Source organism: Miniopterus natalensis, chromosome 5 (assembly GCF_054644295.1).
Source record: "Miniopterus natalensis isolate mMinNat1 chromosome 5, mMinNat1.hap1, whole genome shotgun sequence".
In the NCBI taxonomy this organism is placed as follows: Eukaryota; Metazoa; Chordata; class Mammalia; order Chiroptera; family Miniopteridae; genus Miniopterus; species Miniopterus natalensis.
This window is the reverse complement of record NC_142085.1, coordinates 58,027,028-58,047,186: the sequence shown is the minus strand read 5'-3', so window position 1 is coordinate 58,047,186 and position 20,159 is coordinate 58,027,028. Positions and strand designations below refer to the sequence as shown.

The window sequence follows — 20,159 nt, the reverse complement described above, 5'->3', positions numbered from 1 at the left end:
CTGAACTACATTTCCCAAGAGCCTCCGCGACCTCGGGGTGGGAGCGCTGGTTCGTTAATGAGCTCGAGGTAGCCGCGGCGCGGCCCACCAGGTTCCAAAACAAGGAAATGAAGGGAGGAGGCGGGACTGGGGGTGTCTGCGGGAGCCACCGCCACCGCCAGGGAGGAGGAGGTGGAGGAGGTGGAGGAGGTGGTGAAGGAGGTGGCTGCCGGGACCGCTGAGGAATCCCTTGCTGAAGGCGGACCGCGGGGCGGCGGGTGACGCGCGCGTGCGCGCGCGCCCGACCGGCGGCTGTTGGAGAAGTGGAGCGGCGGTCGCGGGGGGAGGAGGAGGAGGGACTGAGCGGCGGCCCCCGCGTCCCGGTGCCTCTATGGGGGAAGCAGACAATGGATTATGATTTCAAGGCGAAGCTGGCGGCGGAGCGGGAGCGGGTGGAGGATTTGTTTGAGTACGAAGGGTGCAAAGTGGGACGCGGCACCTACGGGCACGTCTACAAGGCGAGGCGGAAAGATGGGTAAGAGCAGGGGCGGGGGAGTAGGCTTGTTCGGGTCCTCGCCCTGCCCGCCACCGCGGGGGATGGGTGGGTCGGAGCCCGGCGTGGCCGTGCCCGAGGGGGCCAGGCGGAGGTAGTCGCGGCGACGCGTCCCGGGGCGGACTCTGAGGGGCGCGGGTTCCGCCCGCCCCCTGCGCGGCCCCGTCGCGCCCCTCGAACTCTGGCGGCGCAGCTTAGTCGGGGGGCATCGGTGCCGTCCCGGAGGGAGATCTCCGCGTGCGTGGGGCTGGCGGCGGGACGCGAGTTGGAACCTCGGTTGGAGGTGGAGTTTGTGGGGTCTGGTCTCCTGGGGAGACGCGTAGGGCTGAGAGAGCTCCGCTGAGGAGTTGCCGCTCTGGCCCTGGGTTGGTGACGGTCGTTGTGGAACTTCCAATCGGCTGAGCGCCTTCCGGGGGCGGCGGTTTGAAACCTCGCCGAGGAGCCCGTCGGCGGCCGAACGTTGGCGTCCCAGCCAGCCTCGCGGGTCTGACCCACTGGGCACCTCCGCCCTTGGGGCCGGCCAGCCCATTGGCCCCTCAGCGCTGTCGCTCCCTTCCCGGTTGTATATCCGGCGTTTTCTCGACCTCTCCCGATTTCGCTTTCTCACGTTGTGGGTTCCACACCTTCCTTTGAATGTAGGACCTTCTGAGAGATTAACCGTGTTTTGCCTGCAGAATGTAAGAGTTCGTCTAGTTCTCTGGTAACTCATTTCCCCCCACCGTGGGTATTATGTCTTCCACTTTACCCTCTGCAAGTGCTGGAGTTTATCGAGCACCTAGATGTTCCAGAATGGAGTGCGGAGTGAATACAGATCTGGGCCCGAACCTTCGTTTTCCTGGGAGTTGAGGGAGAACCGAAGGAACCCCTTAGGAAGCTCTTACTGACTGTTCTCCTAGGAGAAGGCGAGCTGGGTAGTGTATTGAGAACGCCTGTCTTTCGTCCTGGAGGGCTTATGGGCTTGCACTGCAGGACAAGTGGCACCAGCTCTCCGCCTGCGAAGGGCAGGTTTAAGCTAATCATCACCTCTTTGCCCATCCTGGCAGGAATTCCCCTTCCCCAGCGTGAGGGCACCTGGGAACATCTGCCTGCCCCTCTTAGACTTTAAAGATGGTCACACTATATAGAAGAGAGTTTTTAGCATCGTAGCCTAACATTTCCGAATAAACTGAATGCCCGTCACAGTGACATCAGTAAGTTTGAAGTGCCTGCTTATCGTTGTGCGCACCTTGTTGTAATTGAAATGGTTGATATATAACTCGGGGACCAAAGTAGGGTGTGTGTGGGTGGGTGTGCGCGCGCGCTCATTTCATACAGGGAACGAAAAAGCACACTTTATAAATTGCTTTATCATAAAAGGTGAAAATTACGAGGTACCATACAATTGTAAATTTTTTCTCTTGTAACTGAACGGGCCCCATAGTATTAAGTTGTTTGTAAACTTTTTTCCATATTTTTTTAGTTAATTGCCAGGTGTCCTTGAATGAAAATCTTGGAATGTGAGGTACTATAATTAACTTGTATTTTGTTTTTGGATTATCCACTCTTATACTGGTGTTCCTGTGGGAACCTTAAACAGATAAGTTTGGGGAAAACATATAGTTGTCCTAATTGGACATTGACGTTGCGAAACAAATCACATGTGCTGTTTTTCATAGTCGTGCTAACTTTGTAATATACTTGATCTGGAATTTTAAAAATGTATTTTGAATTTCTTTTTTGTTAAAATAGCAGGCAACTTTTGAGAAAAGTTGAAAATTCTGCTTCTGAATTGTATTTGAATAGTGTGGGCTACAACAAAAAACAGAATTTAATTCCTGCTTCTATTTGTTCTTTTAAAATATTTCCCCCTCTAATAAAGTTCTTGATTCGAATATACTTCCCTCTTGAGTGAAATTTGTTTGGTTAGGATTAATAAAGATTCTTCAGTAAAGATCAGTTTGTGTATCTTCAAAATACTGTGCTTTAAAGAAAACTTTTAGGATCTGAAAGCATTAGGTTTTGATCACTATATTACGTGTAAGAAAAGTCAAAGTAAAGGATTTTTTCTTGGATCAAGGGTCTAGTTGAGATTTTAGGTAAATCCCACATCTCTTGTGGCTTGTAGCAGGATTAGTTTGATGTTCATTGATACCAGCAGTTTGAAAAAAAAATGTTTAGTGATGGTTCTAAACTGTAATACAGATTTGCATAGTAAAGGATTTTACACTCTGATCATGGTAAATTGCAATTTAGCTCTTTCCAGGATTTATTTTGGTTAATTCTAAAAAATGTATAATTCTATTTTAGGGAGCAAGAAAAAATCACATGGGTACCTTGAAAAGAAATTATTCTAGTGTATATATAGTGTAGTATACTGTATAACCAAGAAATTGTTCAGGTCTTCAGAAGAAACACTGGGAGAACTAATGTAACACAAAACATCATTAGAAAAGCCTCTACTTATAGTTTAATATTACAACTTATAAAACTTTAGAGTGTTATTTCCTTTGAAATACATAACTTTAATTATGCTACATAAATTTAGAACAGACTGGAAAATGTAAGATTTACATCTGGATTTTTCACCTTTAAATGTTATTTGTTCCATCTTTTTGTTTTGAAGGAAAGGAATCTTTTTACCCAACTATCTTTTTAAAAAAAAATCAGGCTTAACTCTTATTCTTGAAGAGAAACAAGTTCAGAATATTTCTAGACTTTTTAGTATGACAAGTTTGTAATACAGTTTTTCTTTCAACAGTAGTAAAAAGTCACACACAACAGTTTATGGTTACAAATCTGGAGACCGTATTTCTTAAGTTTGAAACACTTTTTTGTTTTGATTGATAAAGGAATATTGTTAAAAAGTTCTTTGTCAGTAAGAGGTTCAGACAAACATGATTCCATAGGGTAGTGTTATGTCTGAAAACTTGTACCAACAATACTACTATTCAGCTTTGCAGACATTCAGTCTTTTGAGCTACTTCAATAAAAGAATGCTCCTTTTTGGAGATGTTTTTGAAAGATACTTAGTAATTGAAAGTGAAATGACTAACAGGCATCTTACAGTTTCAGTTTTGCCTTAGGGTTTCATATGAGTGGTTGGTGACTATGTCTTAATGTATGCCATGAAATTTTTCACAAATAAGTGTAGTAGGTAGTGTAGTAGTGTTTGCCTGTTTTTGATGGACTTTTCACATTTGGTTGGTAGTTAAAAAGATGATTGATTGTACTTGTATTTTTTTTGGAAATCTGAAGATTAAAGATGTATCAGTATGATCACAGCATTTTAGAACTTTAATGAGTTTTAGATCATCTAGTCTTATTTCCTCTTTTTACAAATGAGAAAAACCAAAGCTTTTAGAAGTTAATTGTCATGCCCACAGTCTCACAGCAAAGACAAGCCTGAAATCCAGATCTCTTGACTCTGAGTTATTGCATTTCTAATGTGTTTTCCATCCTAATACCATGGGAGGAAAAACAAAACATGCCTTCAGTTTTGACAACCTTACTGTATAGGCTTTTTCCATGGAAAGGATACATCTATACCAAAAAATATGGAAAAGGAAAATAATCACACGAGGGACATTTTAAAAAGTAGGCATGCTGGCCTGTGGATTCGACCATGTCACTCTTCATCTGGTTTCTTTTCATCCTCACTGTCATTACTTTTGGCCATCTTCTGATTTACACAGTAGCTGATTGGTCTCTGCCATTAGTCTTTCCTCACTGTGTCCAAGATCAAAGTTGCTTCCAGCGTCATTTTCCTACAAAATAAAATCAATCATGTCTTATCTCATTGGAAAAACTGTACATTTTCTATGGCTCATACAATCACATCCAATCTTAATTCCTTAATTTGGCATGTAAAAGTATTTGCATTCAGATCCTAAAGTCTAGTCTTTATGGTCTTTATACCTGCCACCATCTCGCTCCTTTTTTTCAGTGTGTTCAAGCCATATGCTTCTGTAGTATTGAACTACTCATATTTTTTAGGACTTGCTAAGTCCTTTTCACGTCTTATTTTTTTTCTACATTCAAATTAGAATGGTGTTGCTCTGCCATTCCTCCCTCTTATTCCCATAGACCTGGCTAACTCCTGCTTATACTTCAATACCCAATTCAAATAGCTGTTCTTTTAGAAGCCTTCCTTTCTTTATTCACCCAGTATACTCATTAGCTTCTGCTCCTCTTTGTTCTTATGTGTGTAATAATACTATGTGATATTAATCTGCCCCTTAAACTATTAACTGCAAATGTGTGATCATCATCATTCTATTTTCAGTGCCTTGTACACAGTTGGGCGTATAATGCACACTCAAAATTTTTATTTAAAAAGTTCCTAAATTGGTAAACATGCCTCACTGATATTTTTAGTAATAGTTTTGAAAGCCTGAAATATAGTGATGTTGCATGAAATAAGTGGTTAAATGTAAATATTTCTGTAGCACTTAGTCTAGACTGTGTAATTTTTTCTCTAAGAAATTATATAGTGCTTTTCAAGACAGTTGAAACATTTCTTTTAATAGATTGATAGGGGACATGGGTAAGTTTTTTTGAATTAGGTATTTTTTGTCTTTTAAGCTAGCTCTTTTAAAATATCTAGACTGTAGTTACCTATCTTCTGTGCTTTTACTATGTATTTTATAGAGATGCTTAGAAAAATATCAGCATTTAAACATTTTAGGACTTTTTTGATATGGATGTATGTTAAAAAATTAAGTATCTTTAGCTCTTAGTAAATCAAGTAGACATTGGTTTATGTTTAATTGGTTCATTTATGCAATGCAAGCCTTCAAAACTTCGAGGTCCAAAGGAAATAAATGTTCTTTTCAATGAACTCTAGCAGTGGTTGACAAACTTCCGTAAAGAGGCAGATACTACATATTTTAGGCTTTGTGGGCCATACCTTCTATGTTGCAGTTACTTGAATCTGCTATACTGCCAAAATCAACAGACAATATGTAAACAAATACAAATTAGAATGGCTGTGTTTTGTAAGTAGAACTTTATTTACAAAAACAGGTGGTGAGCTGGATTTGGCCCCACAGGCTGTAGTTTGCTAACCCTTAGATGACAGCAGTGATGTCCAGTATAACTTTCTGCAGTGATGAAAACACACCTGTGCTTTCCAGTATGGTAGCCACTAGCCCCATGTGGCTCAAGAGACGTAATTAGTGTGCCTGAGAAAATGGCCAGTAGCTATAATATTGGACTGTACAGGTTTAGTTTTTGGAATGGGTGGTTTAGCAACTCATTTATAATTCTCAAATCCATGAAGTGACCTAATTGAAATGTATAAATGACAGTATGGACAAACGAAATAGGAAAGGTGCTTGTCTTTTAAAGTTTTAGGTGAAATTTTGAGGCTGAAATAGTTTGATAAAACAAATCATTATTGGAACTGAAAAACGGAATTTGTGAATGGAATCAGGGATATTGATTACTTTTTCAAAAAAGAATTTTGTAAAGACCCCCCAAAAAGAATATGTGTTTAGTAAATAATAAGTGCATGTGCACAAAAAGATACATAATGTAGTGCCATCCTTCCCTTTGCCAGCCACCCTTTTCCCTTTCTATAAGCAACTATTCTTGGTTTTCCTTTTTAGAAAGATTTTCTTGGGGGCTGTTTAATAATAAATGGTAGTACACTTTTTCTCTCTGTTTTTTTAAACTTGAATATAACTTGAAGAGTATTAGGTATCTTATGTATTGAAATACATAGTTTTTCTTAATAGTTTCATTGTATTCCATTGAATTTATCCCTCTTGATGGACATTTAGGCTGTCTCCAACTGACACTGCAGTGAATATCCTACTAGGCACAGTATTTTGTGTGTATTAGTATAGCTGCAAACTAAATTCCTAGAACCTGCTTGGCTTTGGAAGTAATAGCTTGAAATGATTTGTTAATATGGGGCTGTGGAGCTGGGAATAAGGAAGAGAAATGTTAGGCTTTTAAAATAATACATAAAAATGAGTTCTAAATCATAAGTTTGCTCTAGGAAGTGCAAGTTATTGGTTTAGCAGTATGGGAAAGGCATGTTTCTGAGTTTTAGACAGGAAAAAGGTAGACAGATCTATGGGAAGGTTTTTGAGGAATTAAGAATTTTTACTTTTATGCACTATAATTTTGAACCAGGTATGCTGGATAAAAAAGTTAATATGTGATGTTAAATTGTGTATTAGTTTTGCAAAATGCTCAAGTAGTGCAGTGAAGGTTAAGCATCAATGTAGAAGACTTAGGCAGTACATTAGGTTTTGAAATTTTCTTGATGGTAAACTAATATAGTCAGAGTATTTGGCTAATGTGTTTTTAAAGATCAACTTGTTCCTTATCTTGCCATGTTGTGACTGTGTAATATTAGTGCTTTTGGATAACAAAACAAAGGAACAAGATGCTTGTTTTGCAGAGAGCATTTAAATATTTTGAAGTACTAGCATGACTATGTCTTTAAAAACAGGTAGTTTTTTCTGTCTAGAACCATAAAGAGGTAGCCAACAAAGCTATTTAAAGATTTTCAACCATTTATAAGTAGCTGATAGTCCAACAGTTCCTGTAATAGCTGTTTTGAGCATGCATTGTGCAGGGTAAAAGAGAGTCTCAAGAGAGACGACAGGATGTAATTCAGGATACTAGTGTACAGCAGTAGTTTTTATTGAGGGTTTGGGTTCTTATCCAGAAGTCAGTGATGGATCAAAGAGAAATAAAAACCTATGAAGTCCTCAAATAATTGTTCTTTTAAAATGTTTTGAAATTCTAATATATGAAGTCTTTCTAAAGGAGAAACACACCTTCCTTGTAGAGGCTTTAAACCTGTTGTGTATTTTCTATTTAAAAATATTACTTTAGTGAGACTTTGTGGTTGATGAGCTCAGTTACCATGATGAATATGATTAGGAGATGGCTTTAATTACCGAGTAGGCCAGCCACCCTTGCTTTGTTCTGTGACCACAGACCAAAACTGTCATGGCAGACTGTTTTGCAGGTATTTTTAGATATTTACATTTGGACAGAAAGGGAAGCCCATGGCTGTTAGAAAAATAAGGAAAAATTTTGGCTTTATAGGTGGGTTAATTGCCTCTTTCTGTAGGAAAGTTATCATTTTTATTACGATTGTTAAATAAGCTCACCCCTTAAAGTACCAAGCAGTTTGAGGCACAAAGTATGCTACTTTTTACAAAAGTTAGTTTCTTCTTCCCCTTTTCCCTTTTGCAATGTAATTATTATAGTTTCATTTTAAGAGTTACTTAAACACTGAGTGAATCCTGTTGTTTTGGATTTAGGTGCAAATTTAAAATACTGACCTTCCTTCTGTAAAGTTATATAGCGTGGGACAAAAGTAGGCTTACAGTTGTGAATACATGAAACAATTTATTCTTGTGTTATTATTTATTATTGTATTATTTTTCACCTGAAGAACAGTAAACCTACTTTTTATTTTTTCTTATCCTCAAAAAATATCCCAAGGAATTTCCATTCTTTTCAGAGAGAGTGGAAGTGGGGGGCAGAGTAGGATAGAGATGTGAGAGAGACACACAGATTGGTTGCCTGCGGACCAGGGCCGGGGATTTAGCCTGCAACTGAGGTACACGGCCTTGGCCAGAGTTGAATCCCCCGACCCTTCAGTCCTTGGGCTGATGCTCTAATCACTGAGCCAAACTGACCAGGGCAGCAGTAAACCTACTTTTGCCCCACCCTGCATGTAATACGAGATTGTGTAACTTAGAAAACCAGAGTTCTATTAACAAGTTTATCAGCATTTAAAAAATTTTTATAGTATATGTGCATCAAAGTGGAAATATTTTTATGCTATTAAATTTTGTCAAAGAATAGTTGCACATGATTTTAAAAAAACAACAGTACAATTGTATGTAAAAGAAAAAGGAAAGTCCTTCTTACTATTCACTCCCAAGCCCCCTTCACTTCTCAGAGGAAACTAGTGTTAACAATTTCTGTTTAAAGTTTTGCTGGTGCTTACCATTATAACTTTAAATGATATATATATAATTCTGTTTCTTAATTTATCCACTTGAGGCAGTTTCTGTTGACTTTCCATTAGAATAGCTGAGCAATTTTGTGAAATCTCACTACCTCCTGTTTTCCCTTTTCCCATCTCAACCTTGAAATTTATTACCTTTTTTTTTTTTTAACATTTCATGGTGAATACTTTTATGACTTTAAATTATAAACATAAATTTCTTTTTCTTGATTTATCAAGATATTACATATGATCTTTCTGATATGAATGTTAAGGAAAGTAACACATTTCTCTTACTCTTCTTTGTCTTGAGATTTTTAAAGTATAATTTTTATAGCATCCTGGTTTATTCATTGCTTATTATCTATGGGTGGATTCTAAAAGGTGAACATAGGAAACCATTCCATTCAAATATTATGATTATGAAATTTTTTTATTGCTGAATGAATTAGTGTATTGAGACCGGTAGAGAAGGGAGTGTAATCTTGTGTATTAAATAAGTGCTTCTTGAAATAATCTAAATTTTAAGGCCTAAAGGATCTTCTTAATTTATTTTGCCCTTTCTTCAAGTCTTCTGGGTCATACTCAGTGTGGTTTTTGTTGGATTCCTTTTTTGTTTAGTTGAGGACATTTTTTTAAAATTAAATAATCTTTATTTGATTTCAAAGAGAGGGAGAGAGAGAGAGAAACATCAGTGATGACAGAGTCATTATTGATTGGCTTCGGCCTGCATGTCCCCCACTGGAGATCAAGCCCTAAACCCAGGCATGTGCTCTGACAAGAATCAAACCATGATCTCCTGGTTCATAGGTCAATGCTCAACTGCTGAGCCACACCAGTTGGGTGAGGACATTTTTTTTGAGTAGCTTTTTCATATAGGATGTGTAGATTTTCTTAGTTCTTGCATGTCTGATAATATATTTTGTTCTCATACTTGATTGATAGTTTGGCTGAATATAGAATTCTATATTAAGAATATTTTTTTCTCAGAACCCCAAACTGTTGCTTTATGTCTTCTGGTATTCTTTTGTTGGTCATGGGAAGTTTTTTTATTGGAAGCTTGCTTGCTTCTCTGCAGTCGCTTAGGATTTTTCACTTCATCCGTGCATTCTAAAATTTCACCAGTCTGTCTAACAAATACATGTTTAAAAAAAAAAAAATCTGGCTTTTTTGTTTGTTTTTTAAGATTTTGTATTGATTTTTGAAGAGAGAGAAAGGGAGAGGGAGAGAAGGAAACATTGATGTGAGAGCATAACATTGATTCTGCTGCCCCTTGCATGCCCCCTACAAGGAATTGAGCTGAAACCCCGGGCATGTGCCCTGACCAGGAATAGAACCGGCAACCTTTTGGTGCAAGGGATAATGTCCAACCAACTGAGCCACACTGGCCAGGGCCTACCATTAATTTTTTTAATATGAAATTTTGATGATCATTGATTTTTCCATATCTTTTTATTTCTAGGGTGTCACAAATTGCTCTGATTTTTAAAAAAAATATATCTGTATTGATTCCAGAGAGAGGAAAGGAGAGGGAGATAGAAATATCAATGATGAGAGAGTCATTGATCCGCTTCCTCCTGCACGCCCCTGACTGGGGATCGAGCCCACAACCCGGGCATGTGCCCTGACCGGGAATCGAACCCCAATCGCCTGGATCCTAGGTCGCTGCTCAACTGCTGAGCCACGCCCAGCCAGGCTGAATTCTTTAATTAAATACACCATGTGTTATAAGTAAGAAAATGTTTATGCATGTTATAAATAAGGAAATGGTGATTATTGAGTTGTAAAAAACAAATATTTGAAATAGACTGGTTTCTAAAATAAAAGTTATATAATCTGAAAAAATAATTAGATAATAAGGAAAGATATAAGGGAGAAAGTAAGAAACACTCAAAATCCCACCATCCAGAGAAAATTACTTAATATTTTGGTACATTTTTTCCCTGATCGTTTTTCATTTATTTGTGGTGTCTACAAAAATACACATACCACTAAAAAAAATTACAAAAGTTAGCACCATCCTACATGTGTAGTTTTAATTTGTTCTCTCAAAGATCTAAATGGTAATTTTATCAACCACTGTCACCCCAATAAATTCAATAAAAAAATAAAATCTAAATGCTGTATGCATTTTTCTTTCTGTTTTAGTAAATATAGTTTGAACTGTTTAATGGTATGCTGTTGTTTGGCTGTGTTTACTATGATTAATCTGTTAATGAACTTTTAGGTTGTTTGTAGCTTTTTTTACTGTTTTAAATAATGCATAGTATGTTTGATTATCTGATATTTGATTATTGACCTCTTTATTTTTTATTTTATTTTACTATTTTTTTGTGTGGTTTTAAAACTTTTACTGCAATAAAACAAGGAAGTAAACAGTAATTAGACACCTACCAATTTCCCCCCAAACAAACCAAAAAAATGTAAACAGGAAAATAACTCTGCCTATACTTGTACAGCTTCTCAAATCATATCACATTGAATGATGAAGAGATTTTAAAATAGCAGTAATTATTTTCACTTTAAGAAAAAGTTCCCGTTCCTCCCACCCCCACCCTAAGTATTTAACATGAAAGAATGGGCTTTCTTGACATTAATTTTATACTTATTTGAAACAACAGCAATAACCAATTATTTGGCATTTATAGTTGTTCCAAATTTTTTCAGTTTCATAAAGCCATTATCCAGTGTTGTCATGAAATAGATACTGTAGATTCTAGGTAGCAAAGATTCTTTCTGAAACCAATGTTAAGTCAAAGAAATATAAAGCAGGACATTACACTAAATTTCTGGATCTAGTACACTAAAAAGTGAAACCTAGGAAGTTACCTACTGTTTTATACAAGAGCTAGAGACCTGCAAAAGCTGATTTTTGGTTGTCTTATTTTACACACTGTGTGGATCTGCAGCATCTGCTAATTGAAGCAGACATGCACTGTATTTATCCTAGATGCCTCCCACCCCCCAACAATCTACTGCCTTATATAGGTATTGTGGATATGAGCCCAAGTCATCCCAGACAATCCAGTGAACAAATGCACTGGTGTGAAGTGTGAGATTGAAAAAAAAGTCCCTTTTAATCATCAAAGTTCTGCTGTAGAAGAAAATTGGCAGCCAAGTTCTCATTCTCACAAGCGAAATATGCTTGTATCACAAGTCCTTCAGGAAATCCTAATGCCTTTAACCTTTCTAGCTTCTTTTTCCTGAGGCGTTACTTGAATGTTTTGTATGAGCACTTCCAGCTTCTGCAACTGCTCCACTGTCACCTCCGCCCCCTCCTCCTTGACCACTAGCTTTTTGAACTGGTTCATTTAACATCTGAATAAAATGCTCCTGGTGTTGGCTAATTTGCTGCAGTAACTGAGGATTTTCTTGACCTATCTGTTGTAGCAATGCTGGAAGCAGGGAAGGATTCTGTTGAATAATTTGTCTCATCTGTTGAAACTGAGGCTGATTCTGCAAAAATTCAAGGATATGTCCTCCAGAACTTGTAGTCGTTACTGTCATCGTTGCTGCAACTGCAGCCACCGAAGACTGATGAGGCCCAGTACTAGCTGCTGGAGGGTGATAACCACAGCCTGACTTTCTCTGTCTATAGGGATCCCCGTTAAAAGATACTGCACTGCTGTCAGAGTTGTTGAAACTGGCTGTCAGGGCTGCAATTACTTGCTCTGGTTCATAGCCCATTGACATGATCTCAGTTACCATATTGTCCCATAAGAGCTGTCAAGCGCTCTTGTTGCATCTTTGAAAAGGTTTTACCAAGAAGAATCTGATGTACTGTCAGTTGATGTCGAGCTAGTAGCCACCGGTGTTTCTGCTGGCTGTTCTGCAGGGTTCTTCTGTTTTGTTGTACTAGCAGGTACAGGTTCAGAGGATGTTGTCGTTGATGCTGGAGTGATAGATGCAGGTGTGGGAGTGGCAGCCAAAGCAGGGGTGGGGGTTGGGACCTGAGCCATAGCTGGTGCTGTGGAGGAACTTACTGTGGTAGTGGTTGCAGAATTTGATTGCTGAGTAGTTGTTGGAGTTGGTGGTGTCACTGCTTTAGGTTTTGTCACCATAACCACTACAAAGTTTTTCTCATCAATTTTATATTCTTTTAGAGCAGTATCATCATTGAGGATTTTGCCTGCATAAATTAATCTGACCTGCTACTGGAAAGGCATCTTTCCCCTTTTCAAATTCAATCTTCTCTTTCAGTGCTTTCACTGTCTCCTTGGGGTCAATGTCGATCCTTAAAGGTCTGCTGCTGGAGGATCTTCAGGGTGACCTGCATGGTGCTGCCGTGCAGCTCAGCTGCTGGGCCTGCTGTGGGTGCTGGCCACTGGGCGGGTTCTCGACCTCTTTATTTTTTAATTTTAATTTTATTTTTAAATTTATTTATTGCTTAGAGAGAGAGAGACAGACATCAGTTTGTTGTTCCATTTATTTATGCATTCATTGGCTGATTGTTGTATGTGTCCTGACTGGGGATCAAACTCACAACCTTGGTGTATCCACATGATGCTCTAACCAACTGAGCTACTTGTCCAGGATTTATTCTCTTTAGAATAAATTCTTAGAAGTAGAATTGGATCACAGGGTATGCCCATTTTAAATTTGGGAACATAATGCCACATTCTTTTCTCCAAGTAGACTGAGCCAGCTTCTACCAGAAGGGCACAGTGCTGCTGCTTTCTCCTTACCCTTGCCCACATTGGCGTTTGTCTGCTTATCTAAACTGATAGTATTTTGCCTTTATTTATATTATTATTTTATTACCAGGGAGGTTTAATGTCTTCATTGGTGTATTGGCTGTTTGTATTCATCTTCTAGATATTTTGCATTCATTTCCTTTGTCTTTTGAATGGCAATTAAGATTGGGCTTTTGAGCCACAGACTTACATTTAAATTTTCTTTAGGAATTTCCTAGTAACAAAGATCTAAAGCAGCCACCGAAAGGGGACTTAGTGAGTGGTTATTTTATTTTTCTTCTCGTGCTTTATCCCCAAGTTTTTCAGACTAATTTAAGTAGAAGCTAGAAGTAAGTAAGGAATTAGAGCCAAGTGAGGTAGGTGTCAGAGCCATAAGTTGCAAGATGTCATTTTTATTCAGGAATTAGGGGAGATTCAAGTCACACAAATTCCTACTCTAAAATCTTCACACCTGACCTTCCAGGATGCACATTTTCCTGTCAGTCTCCTCTCAGTTTTGTGAGTTAAGTCAAAACTATGTATTTCTCTTTCCTCATATATTTTTGCTTATTAGTGTATTTCTTGAGCTGTTTTCATATTATTTCTTTCCTTTCTGTGAAATGGTTTTTTAAAAACACTTCGGACCACCAAGTTGTAAAGATGTATGTTTTTACCTGACAATTATACCACAGGTAGGCTGTTCAGTTAAGCTGAGAAGAGTGAATTGATAGCTTGTATTTATTTTTTAAATTAATCCTGGATAAGAGTTGCTTTTTTATTTTTAGGAGTTAGTACTTTACCACTAGTTTGATACCATCTCTGTTTTAGGTAACCTGTTTCACCAGCAGGCCTGCTATTTTCCTTGACTACCTGTGTAAGTGCTTATACTGTAATGGAATAAATTGCTTTTCTACATTAAAAAAAAAAAAGATTGGGCTTTGAAGTTGTATTATCTGGATTCATAATCCCAGCTATACCACTTATTAACTGTGTGACTAGGTAAAATTAACTCTGTGTCTTAGTTTCCTCATCTGTGAAATGGGGATAATAGCAGTACTTACCTGATAGGGTTGTTGTGAAGATTACATAACATGTGAAGTGCTTGCAACCAGTGTCTGGCAGATAAGCACTGCTATTACTATTAATCTTTTTACGCTTTTGCATTTCTATAGGATAAATTCCTATTAGGGTAAAAGTGTTTAAGATACCAAATTTCTGTCTTAAAAAGTTGTTTGTTTTGCACTAAAAATGGCATAATAACTTTTTAGTATTATCATTATGATTGTGCAAAGCTCTCTCCCAATGATCTGTTTCTGTATTTATCTGTATTCTTGAGAAGTCAAAAGATTCATGTAAAAAATTGTATATATTTCCAATTTTTGATTATTAAGAATTTCAAACATACAGAAAAGTTTATAGATTTAGTCCTATGATCCCTGTATATCCACTGTCTAGGTCAGTAGGTAGCAAAAATTTTTTTCTGTGAAGGACCAGATATTTTCTGTATTTCTGTAAAGGACCAATTAATATTTTAGGTTTTGAAGGCCATGTGGTCTCTGTCACAACTACTCATTATTCTGTAGTTGTAGTGAGAAAACAGCCATAGACAATAGGTAAATGAATGGGCATGGAAGTGTTCCAATAAAAATTTATTTACTAAAACAAGTGCAGCTGGATTTAGCCTGGGCTGTAGTTTTCCATCCTGACTCAGATTAAGCAGTTAACAGATTGCTACATTGGATTTTTCTGTAAATGTATTTGTATATACATATATATTTTCCTGAACCACTTGAAAGTAAGTTGCAATTATCATGGCACTGTACCCTTTAATATTTCAGCATGCATCTCCTAAAAATAAACACATTCTCTTGCATAACCATAATACCATTATTACAGCTAAGAGCATTATAATTTTGTTCTTTTTAATAGAACTGAAATTATATAATGTAGCACAAAAAAGTATGAAAATCCTTAGTTGCTTCTCAGTCATTGTAACCTATTGAACTGTCTTTATCTCCATTCCTCTTTTCCTTTATTTTTCTTGATTTATTTCTGTATTGGGTAATGCTGTTTGCTGATTTCATTTGTCCCAATTACACAATCAACAAAGGGGAAGTTTTGATTTTTTTTTCATGTGTTTGGTTTGTATTTTTTAAAATCTGGGTTATGTTTCTGTGTTTTATATGGTATGAAAGAGAGAATTATGTGTAATTTATAATCAAAAGAAGAGCTCTCATTAAGTTGCATATAGTCTCTATAATTCACATTGAATTGCTCTTATTATGTAGTAGAAAAAAACTAAAGGAAGGTAAAGCCAGTTATGTGCTTTAAAACAGTGGCCAACTTTTGGATTTTTATGCTAAAAGGAGGGAAAGTAATATAATAATGTTAATATACTATTTTCAAAGTTAACTTCTTTATGCTTTTACTTGATACAAGAATTCATAACACTTCAGATAAAGCTATTCCACTCCGTGAAAAGTTGTGTTGCAAATTTATCCAGGGTCCTTGCCCTTTTTTCCCCTCTACTCTCCCATTCCCTACCCAAATTTAGCACTTTACATTATGCCTCCTGCCATATCATCTCTTAGGTTATGGATGCAAAGCATCATCTTATTTTATCTTTTTAAAAACATCAGTTTCCTTGGTTAGAAGGAAAAAGTTTGGTTGGTATAACTGTGCAACTGTAGGCTACTGCTAGGATTAGCTCTCTGTAAGATGAGGTATGTTGGCACTCTTCCTCTCAGGAGCATGCCCTGGCCTTTCCCTTTCTCCTGTCCCCCCCCCCCCCCCCCCCCCCCCCCCCCCCCCCCCCCCCCCCGGCATGTTACCTTTGTCTTTCTCTCCTAAGCTCCAAAGGCCCTTCTTTTGCTTTTGTAACTTGTTTCCTGCGCCTGTGCAGCCCAGCTGGCTCACTTCTACTACCTCTGTAACTTTCTAAATAAACTTTCTCTTATAATTAAAAAGAAAAGAAAAGATGGGTTATATTCTTTATTCTTCTTAGATTGACTTACTGTAACTATTAGTGGGAGGCAGGTTGATTATTAGGAACAGACTCAAGATTATTGTTATATCTCTATTTTACACAGGGGAAGCAAAATGTATACAATTATGATATAAAGAAATGCACAGCAAGTAATTCAGGATGGCTAGAGTAAGTACTTAGGATGGAGGTTGGAAATACATTTGAGAAAGGCAGAGTATGATCATTGCGTGCCTGGATAAAAAATTTGGCCTTTAACCCGTTGGAGAAGTGGAGTACAGTGATAGATTCCAAATAGAATGGAGTCTAATAGTTCGCAAAATAGAAATAGTAAAACTTTTTTTCTGACTGTGATAGGAACACATGCTTGTAAAATGCAAACAAATATGTAGGCGTTCACTAGAAATAACCACTGCTAACAGTTTGGTGTGTAGCCTCATAGAGGGGAATGTCATGATCAGTTTTGCAGCAGTGTGGATGGTGGAGAATACAAGAGGGGGATGAAAATGGAAGCAGGAAGGCTATTAGAGAGGTCCAGGTGAGAAATGAGGAGGACCTGCTTCTTAGTGGCAGCTGTGGGCATAGAAAAGGAGGAAGGCTGGGGGGAAAAGTTCAAGGAATATTTAGGAGAAAGATAGGATTCAGTGACTACTTGGTTGAATGGGGTGAAGGACACCCAGAGAAGAGGCCAGGATGGTAGTTGAGTTGATTTCCCAGAAGGTGGGACCAAATTGTGGGCTCATTTGACATGACATAAAAAGGAAAAATAGTTTACCAACTGCATAGTGCCAGAGCGGAAAGTGTATCCTTTATTCTTGTTTTCTTCTTGTTTTTCCAGGCTTATTTAAAAGGGAAGGGTAAAAGAAATTTAATATCTGTTTTGATTGATAAGAGCTATTATATCATGCCCTTTTCTTTACTAATTGTTTCTCCCTTTTATTAGTTAAGGATAGCATCTTCCTTTCAGAAGTTGCTTCTGTTTTGGTGTGTAACTGTAGCATTAGCTTTTGTATTGCACAAAGTTTCTGTTGGAATCTTACAGTTTTTATTCTGCAGAATTGGGATCGGGTGCAGTGAAGGAGGCATTCAGGCAAGTTATTGGCAAAGATTCTTTGAATTACGGGCTGATTTGGTCTCTGAGAAGGATCTTGCTTTCACCAGGTTCTGCTGCGTTTCTCAGCACTGGGAGTAGGGCTATAGAATTCACATAGTGAAACCCCTGTTCTGTGTTACCTTCACAATAATACTGTCAGTGTTGGCATAGACTGAGCTCTGGGACACAGTGAAGGAGCCTCAATATCCAGGTAACTAAAAGATGGTTGGTTAGTGGCTGGGGAGTTGTAGGACTAAGACATTAATTCCTGGGTGAGAAAGACTTAGGTCACAAATATTAACCTCTCTTGGCTTTCAAATAAGATTAAACATGAACTTCCATATAGATAAAAATTTCTGTATTTTAAAATATTCCCATAGAAGGAAATTTTACACTCTTTTGATTGTCCTTTGCATTGAATGTATCAACCAAACCCTCACTGTTAGGGCATTTTTTATTCTAACTTAAATGCCTTGTGCCTCCATTTCATGGCACTTGTTTGGTTTTATGTTATATACTTTCATGAACCTCTTATAAAGAGTTGCCTGCCCAGCCAGATGTGGCTCAGCGGTTGAGCATCGACCTATGATCCAGGAGATCTTGGTTCGATTCCCGGTCAGGGCACATGCCTGAGGTTGCTGGCTCGATCTTCAGTAGGGCTGTGTGCAGGAGGCAGACGATCAATGACTCTCTCATCATTGATGTGTCTCTCCCTCTCTCCCCCTCTCCCTCTCTCAAATCAATAAAGATATATTAAAAAAAAGAAAAAAAAAAGAGTTGCCTGAACATACCTGTGCTGTCATGGTAATACCTTTCTTTTGAGGTTTGAGAAGATCTGGATAAGGACAGTAGTCATAGCATTAAATTAATCTTTCCCCCTAGAGTTACTTTCTTGTTTAGACTATGTTATTATTACTATTTTTATTAACCTTCAAATGGATGTAGTTACTTATCTGAGGTATTCTAAATATTATGTGGTAAGAAAAACATATTTTGAACAACAATCATTTGAATTTGAATTTTCCCAGATGATATTCCAAATGTTAAAGAAAAAAGATAGTGTGATTGAATACTTAAGATTATAATTGTTTGGTTTCTTACATATAGATAAGTGCCTGGCTTGTGTGATTTTAATTGCATAGACTAGCTGATGTAGTGACTAAAACTGTGGCTCTAAAAGTAAACAGTCTGGGTTTGAATGGCAGATCTGCCATCTCTGGCTATGTGCATTTAGGCAAGTTTCTTTTTTAATTAAAAAAAAAAAAATTTACTGATTTTTTAGAGAAAGAGGGAAAGAGAGAAACATTGGTTTGTTGTTCCACTTATTTATGCATTCATTGGTTGATTTGCTCTGACCAAGGGGATTGCAAATTTCTTAAGCTTCCTGTGCCTCAGTTTCTTCAGAGTTGTGAAGACCAAATGAGTTAATACCTGTAGAACTGTTAAAACTGCCTGGCACATCATACATCCTATATAAGCCTTTGCTGCCATTATTGATTTATTGGGTGGGATCTTACATCTTTGGTTTTTAGAAATATATGCAATATATAAATAGTTGCTGTGTCTCAGATCTTAGCTTAGAATGTCACAGCACTGCCTTAGAGGAGGGTGCAATCTATGATGTGGTTTTGGGGAATTAAGATACATTTGAGGTAGATAGTGCTGGGCAAATTGCTAAATTAGTAATATGATAAAACTGTTTCTGGGGGACTGTGACCTTCTGGTTGTCATTTAGCCCTGATGACTACTCTAGGCTCTTTTGTTAAGCTCTGCCTTTTTTGCTTTGCTTCTTTGCGTTTCCTTCCCTGTACAGCTACTCCAATTCCTTGGCTTGGCACTCTGTATTTCCTCTATTTCTTAGTTAACTTTCAAGTTGTTAATTTAAGTCAAATGCACTGATTTAAATTTTTGCGAACTATAACATTCGGTGATTTTTAATACTTTATTTTATTTGATAGTCAGTATAAATCTGAGAGATGGTGAGGTCCTCATTGAACAACTCTGGTTGTACCGAGAGGTTAAGAGATGTGCCTGGTGTGGCAAAACTATTAAGTGATTTAGCTGGAACTTGAACTCAAGTCACCTGACTTTGGGGCCAATGTTTAATAATACTATAATACTATGTTTCTGTCTTGACATAACATCATGTTTTAAGACAATGCTTTGTTTCTTCTTTACTAATTATTTGATGATATTTTCAAGGATTTTTAAATATTACATAAAGATAACCTGCCCTCCTCTTTTAAATTTATGAGCTAGTAAAATTTATCTGATTTCTTTTCTTACTTACCAGCTACATTTTGTAATATTTTATTCCTGTCATCAGAAAAGAATGAAATGAAATCTGAGATCTAAGTTATTTCACCTGGTTAAATCCTTAATTTTTTTACATGAATGTGTTCTGAAAAGCTTTTTTTTTCTTCATGCTTATATTTATTTTATAATATTGGATCAAGATAGATTTCCACCAGACTGCTCAGTGTATCTAGTACCTTGTTCATTTGAATACTAGTGTCAGACTTAATTTAAATCTTGGCATTAGACTATCTTTACAGTTCTACTTTCCCCTTTTCCCCTCTGCCTTTGTCTGCTTCCAGGCCTGTTCCTAATTGTTTTTCTTATATTTCCAACATTCTCTGGTCCTAAGAAAGAATGTACCTTGAGCTGTTGGCACCTTTCATTTTGTGAAGTATATTTTTCCACTTAATTTCTTATTTAGCTTTTATATATGTATTGCCTGCCTCATATAATTTAAAAAATTGTTACTTTCAGCATATGTGAATTCATACTTAGTTGGTCTGTTAGCATTTCTCATAGTGTAAATCACTTCTGTTGGTGAGAATATAAATTAGTTAAGGCTCAACTTTTTTTCATATAATCAGCTGCATAATATATAATGAACTCTGAAAGTTATCAATATA

The 20,159-nt window shown here is 37.5% G+C and overlaps 1 protein-coding gene and 1 pseudogene across 3 annotated transcripts in view; one reads left to right on the top strand and one right to left on the bottom strand.

The window, feature by feature from the left end:
- The first annotated feature begins 355 nt into the window (after positions 1–355).
- CDK19 (cyclin dependent kinase 19) overlaps positions 356–20,159 on the top strand; it is a 100,662-nt gene continuing 80,858 nt past the window's right edge. Inside the window, exons 1-2 of one of the 3 annotated variants that reach the window (XM_087817551.1) lie at positions 358–514; positions 13,596–13,601. In XM_087817551.1, the coding sequence (XP_087673677.1) occupies positions 394–514; positions 13,596–13,601 (127 nt within the window). In that variant the 5' untranslated portion in view covers positions 358–393. Of the gene's footprint in view, positions 515–13,595; positions 13,602–20,159 lie in introns of all 3 variants that reach the window. The other 2 variants (XM_087817550.1, XM_016217498.2) reach the window with 2 other exon arrangements.
- On the bottom strand, positions 11,566–12,765 carry LOC107540688 (lysine-specific demethylase RAD23B pseudogene; annotated as a pseudogene).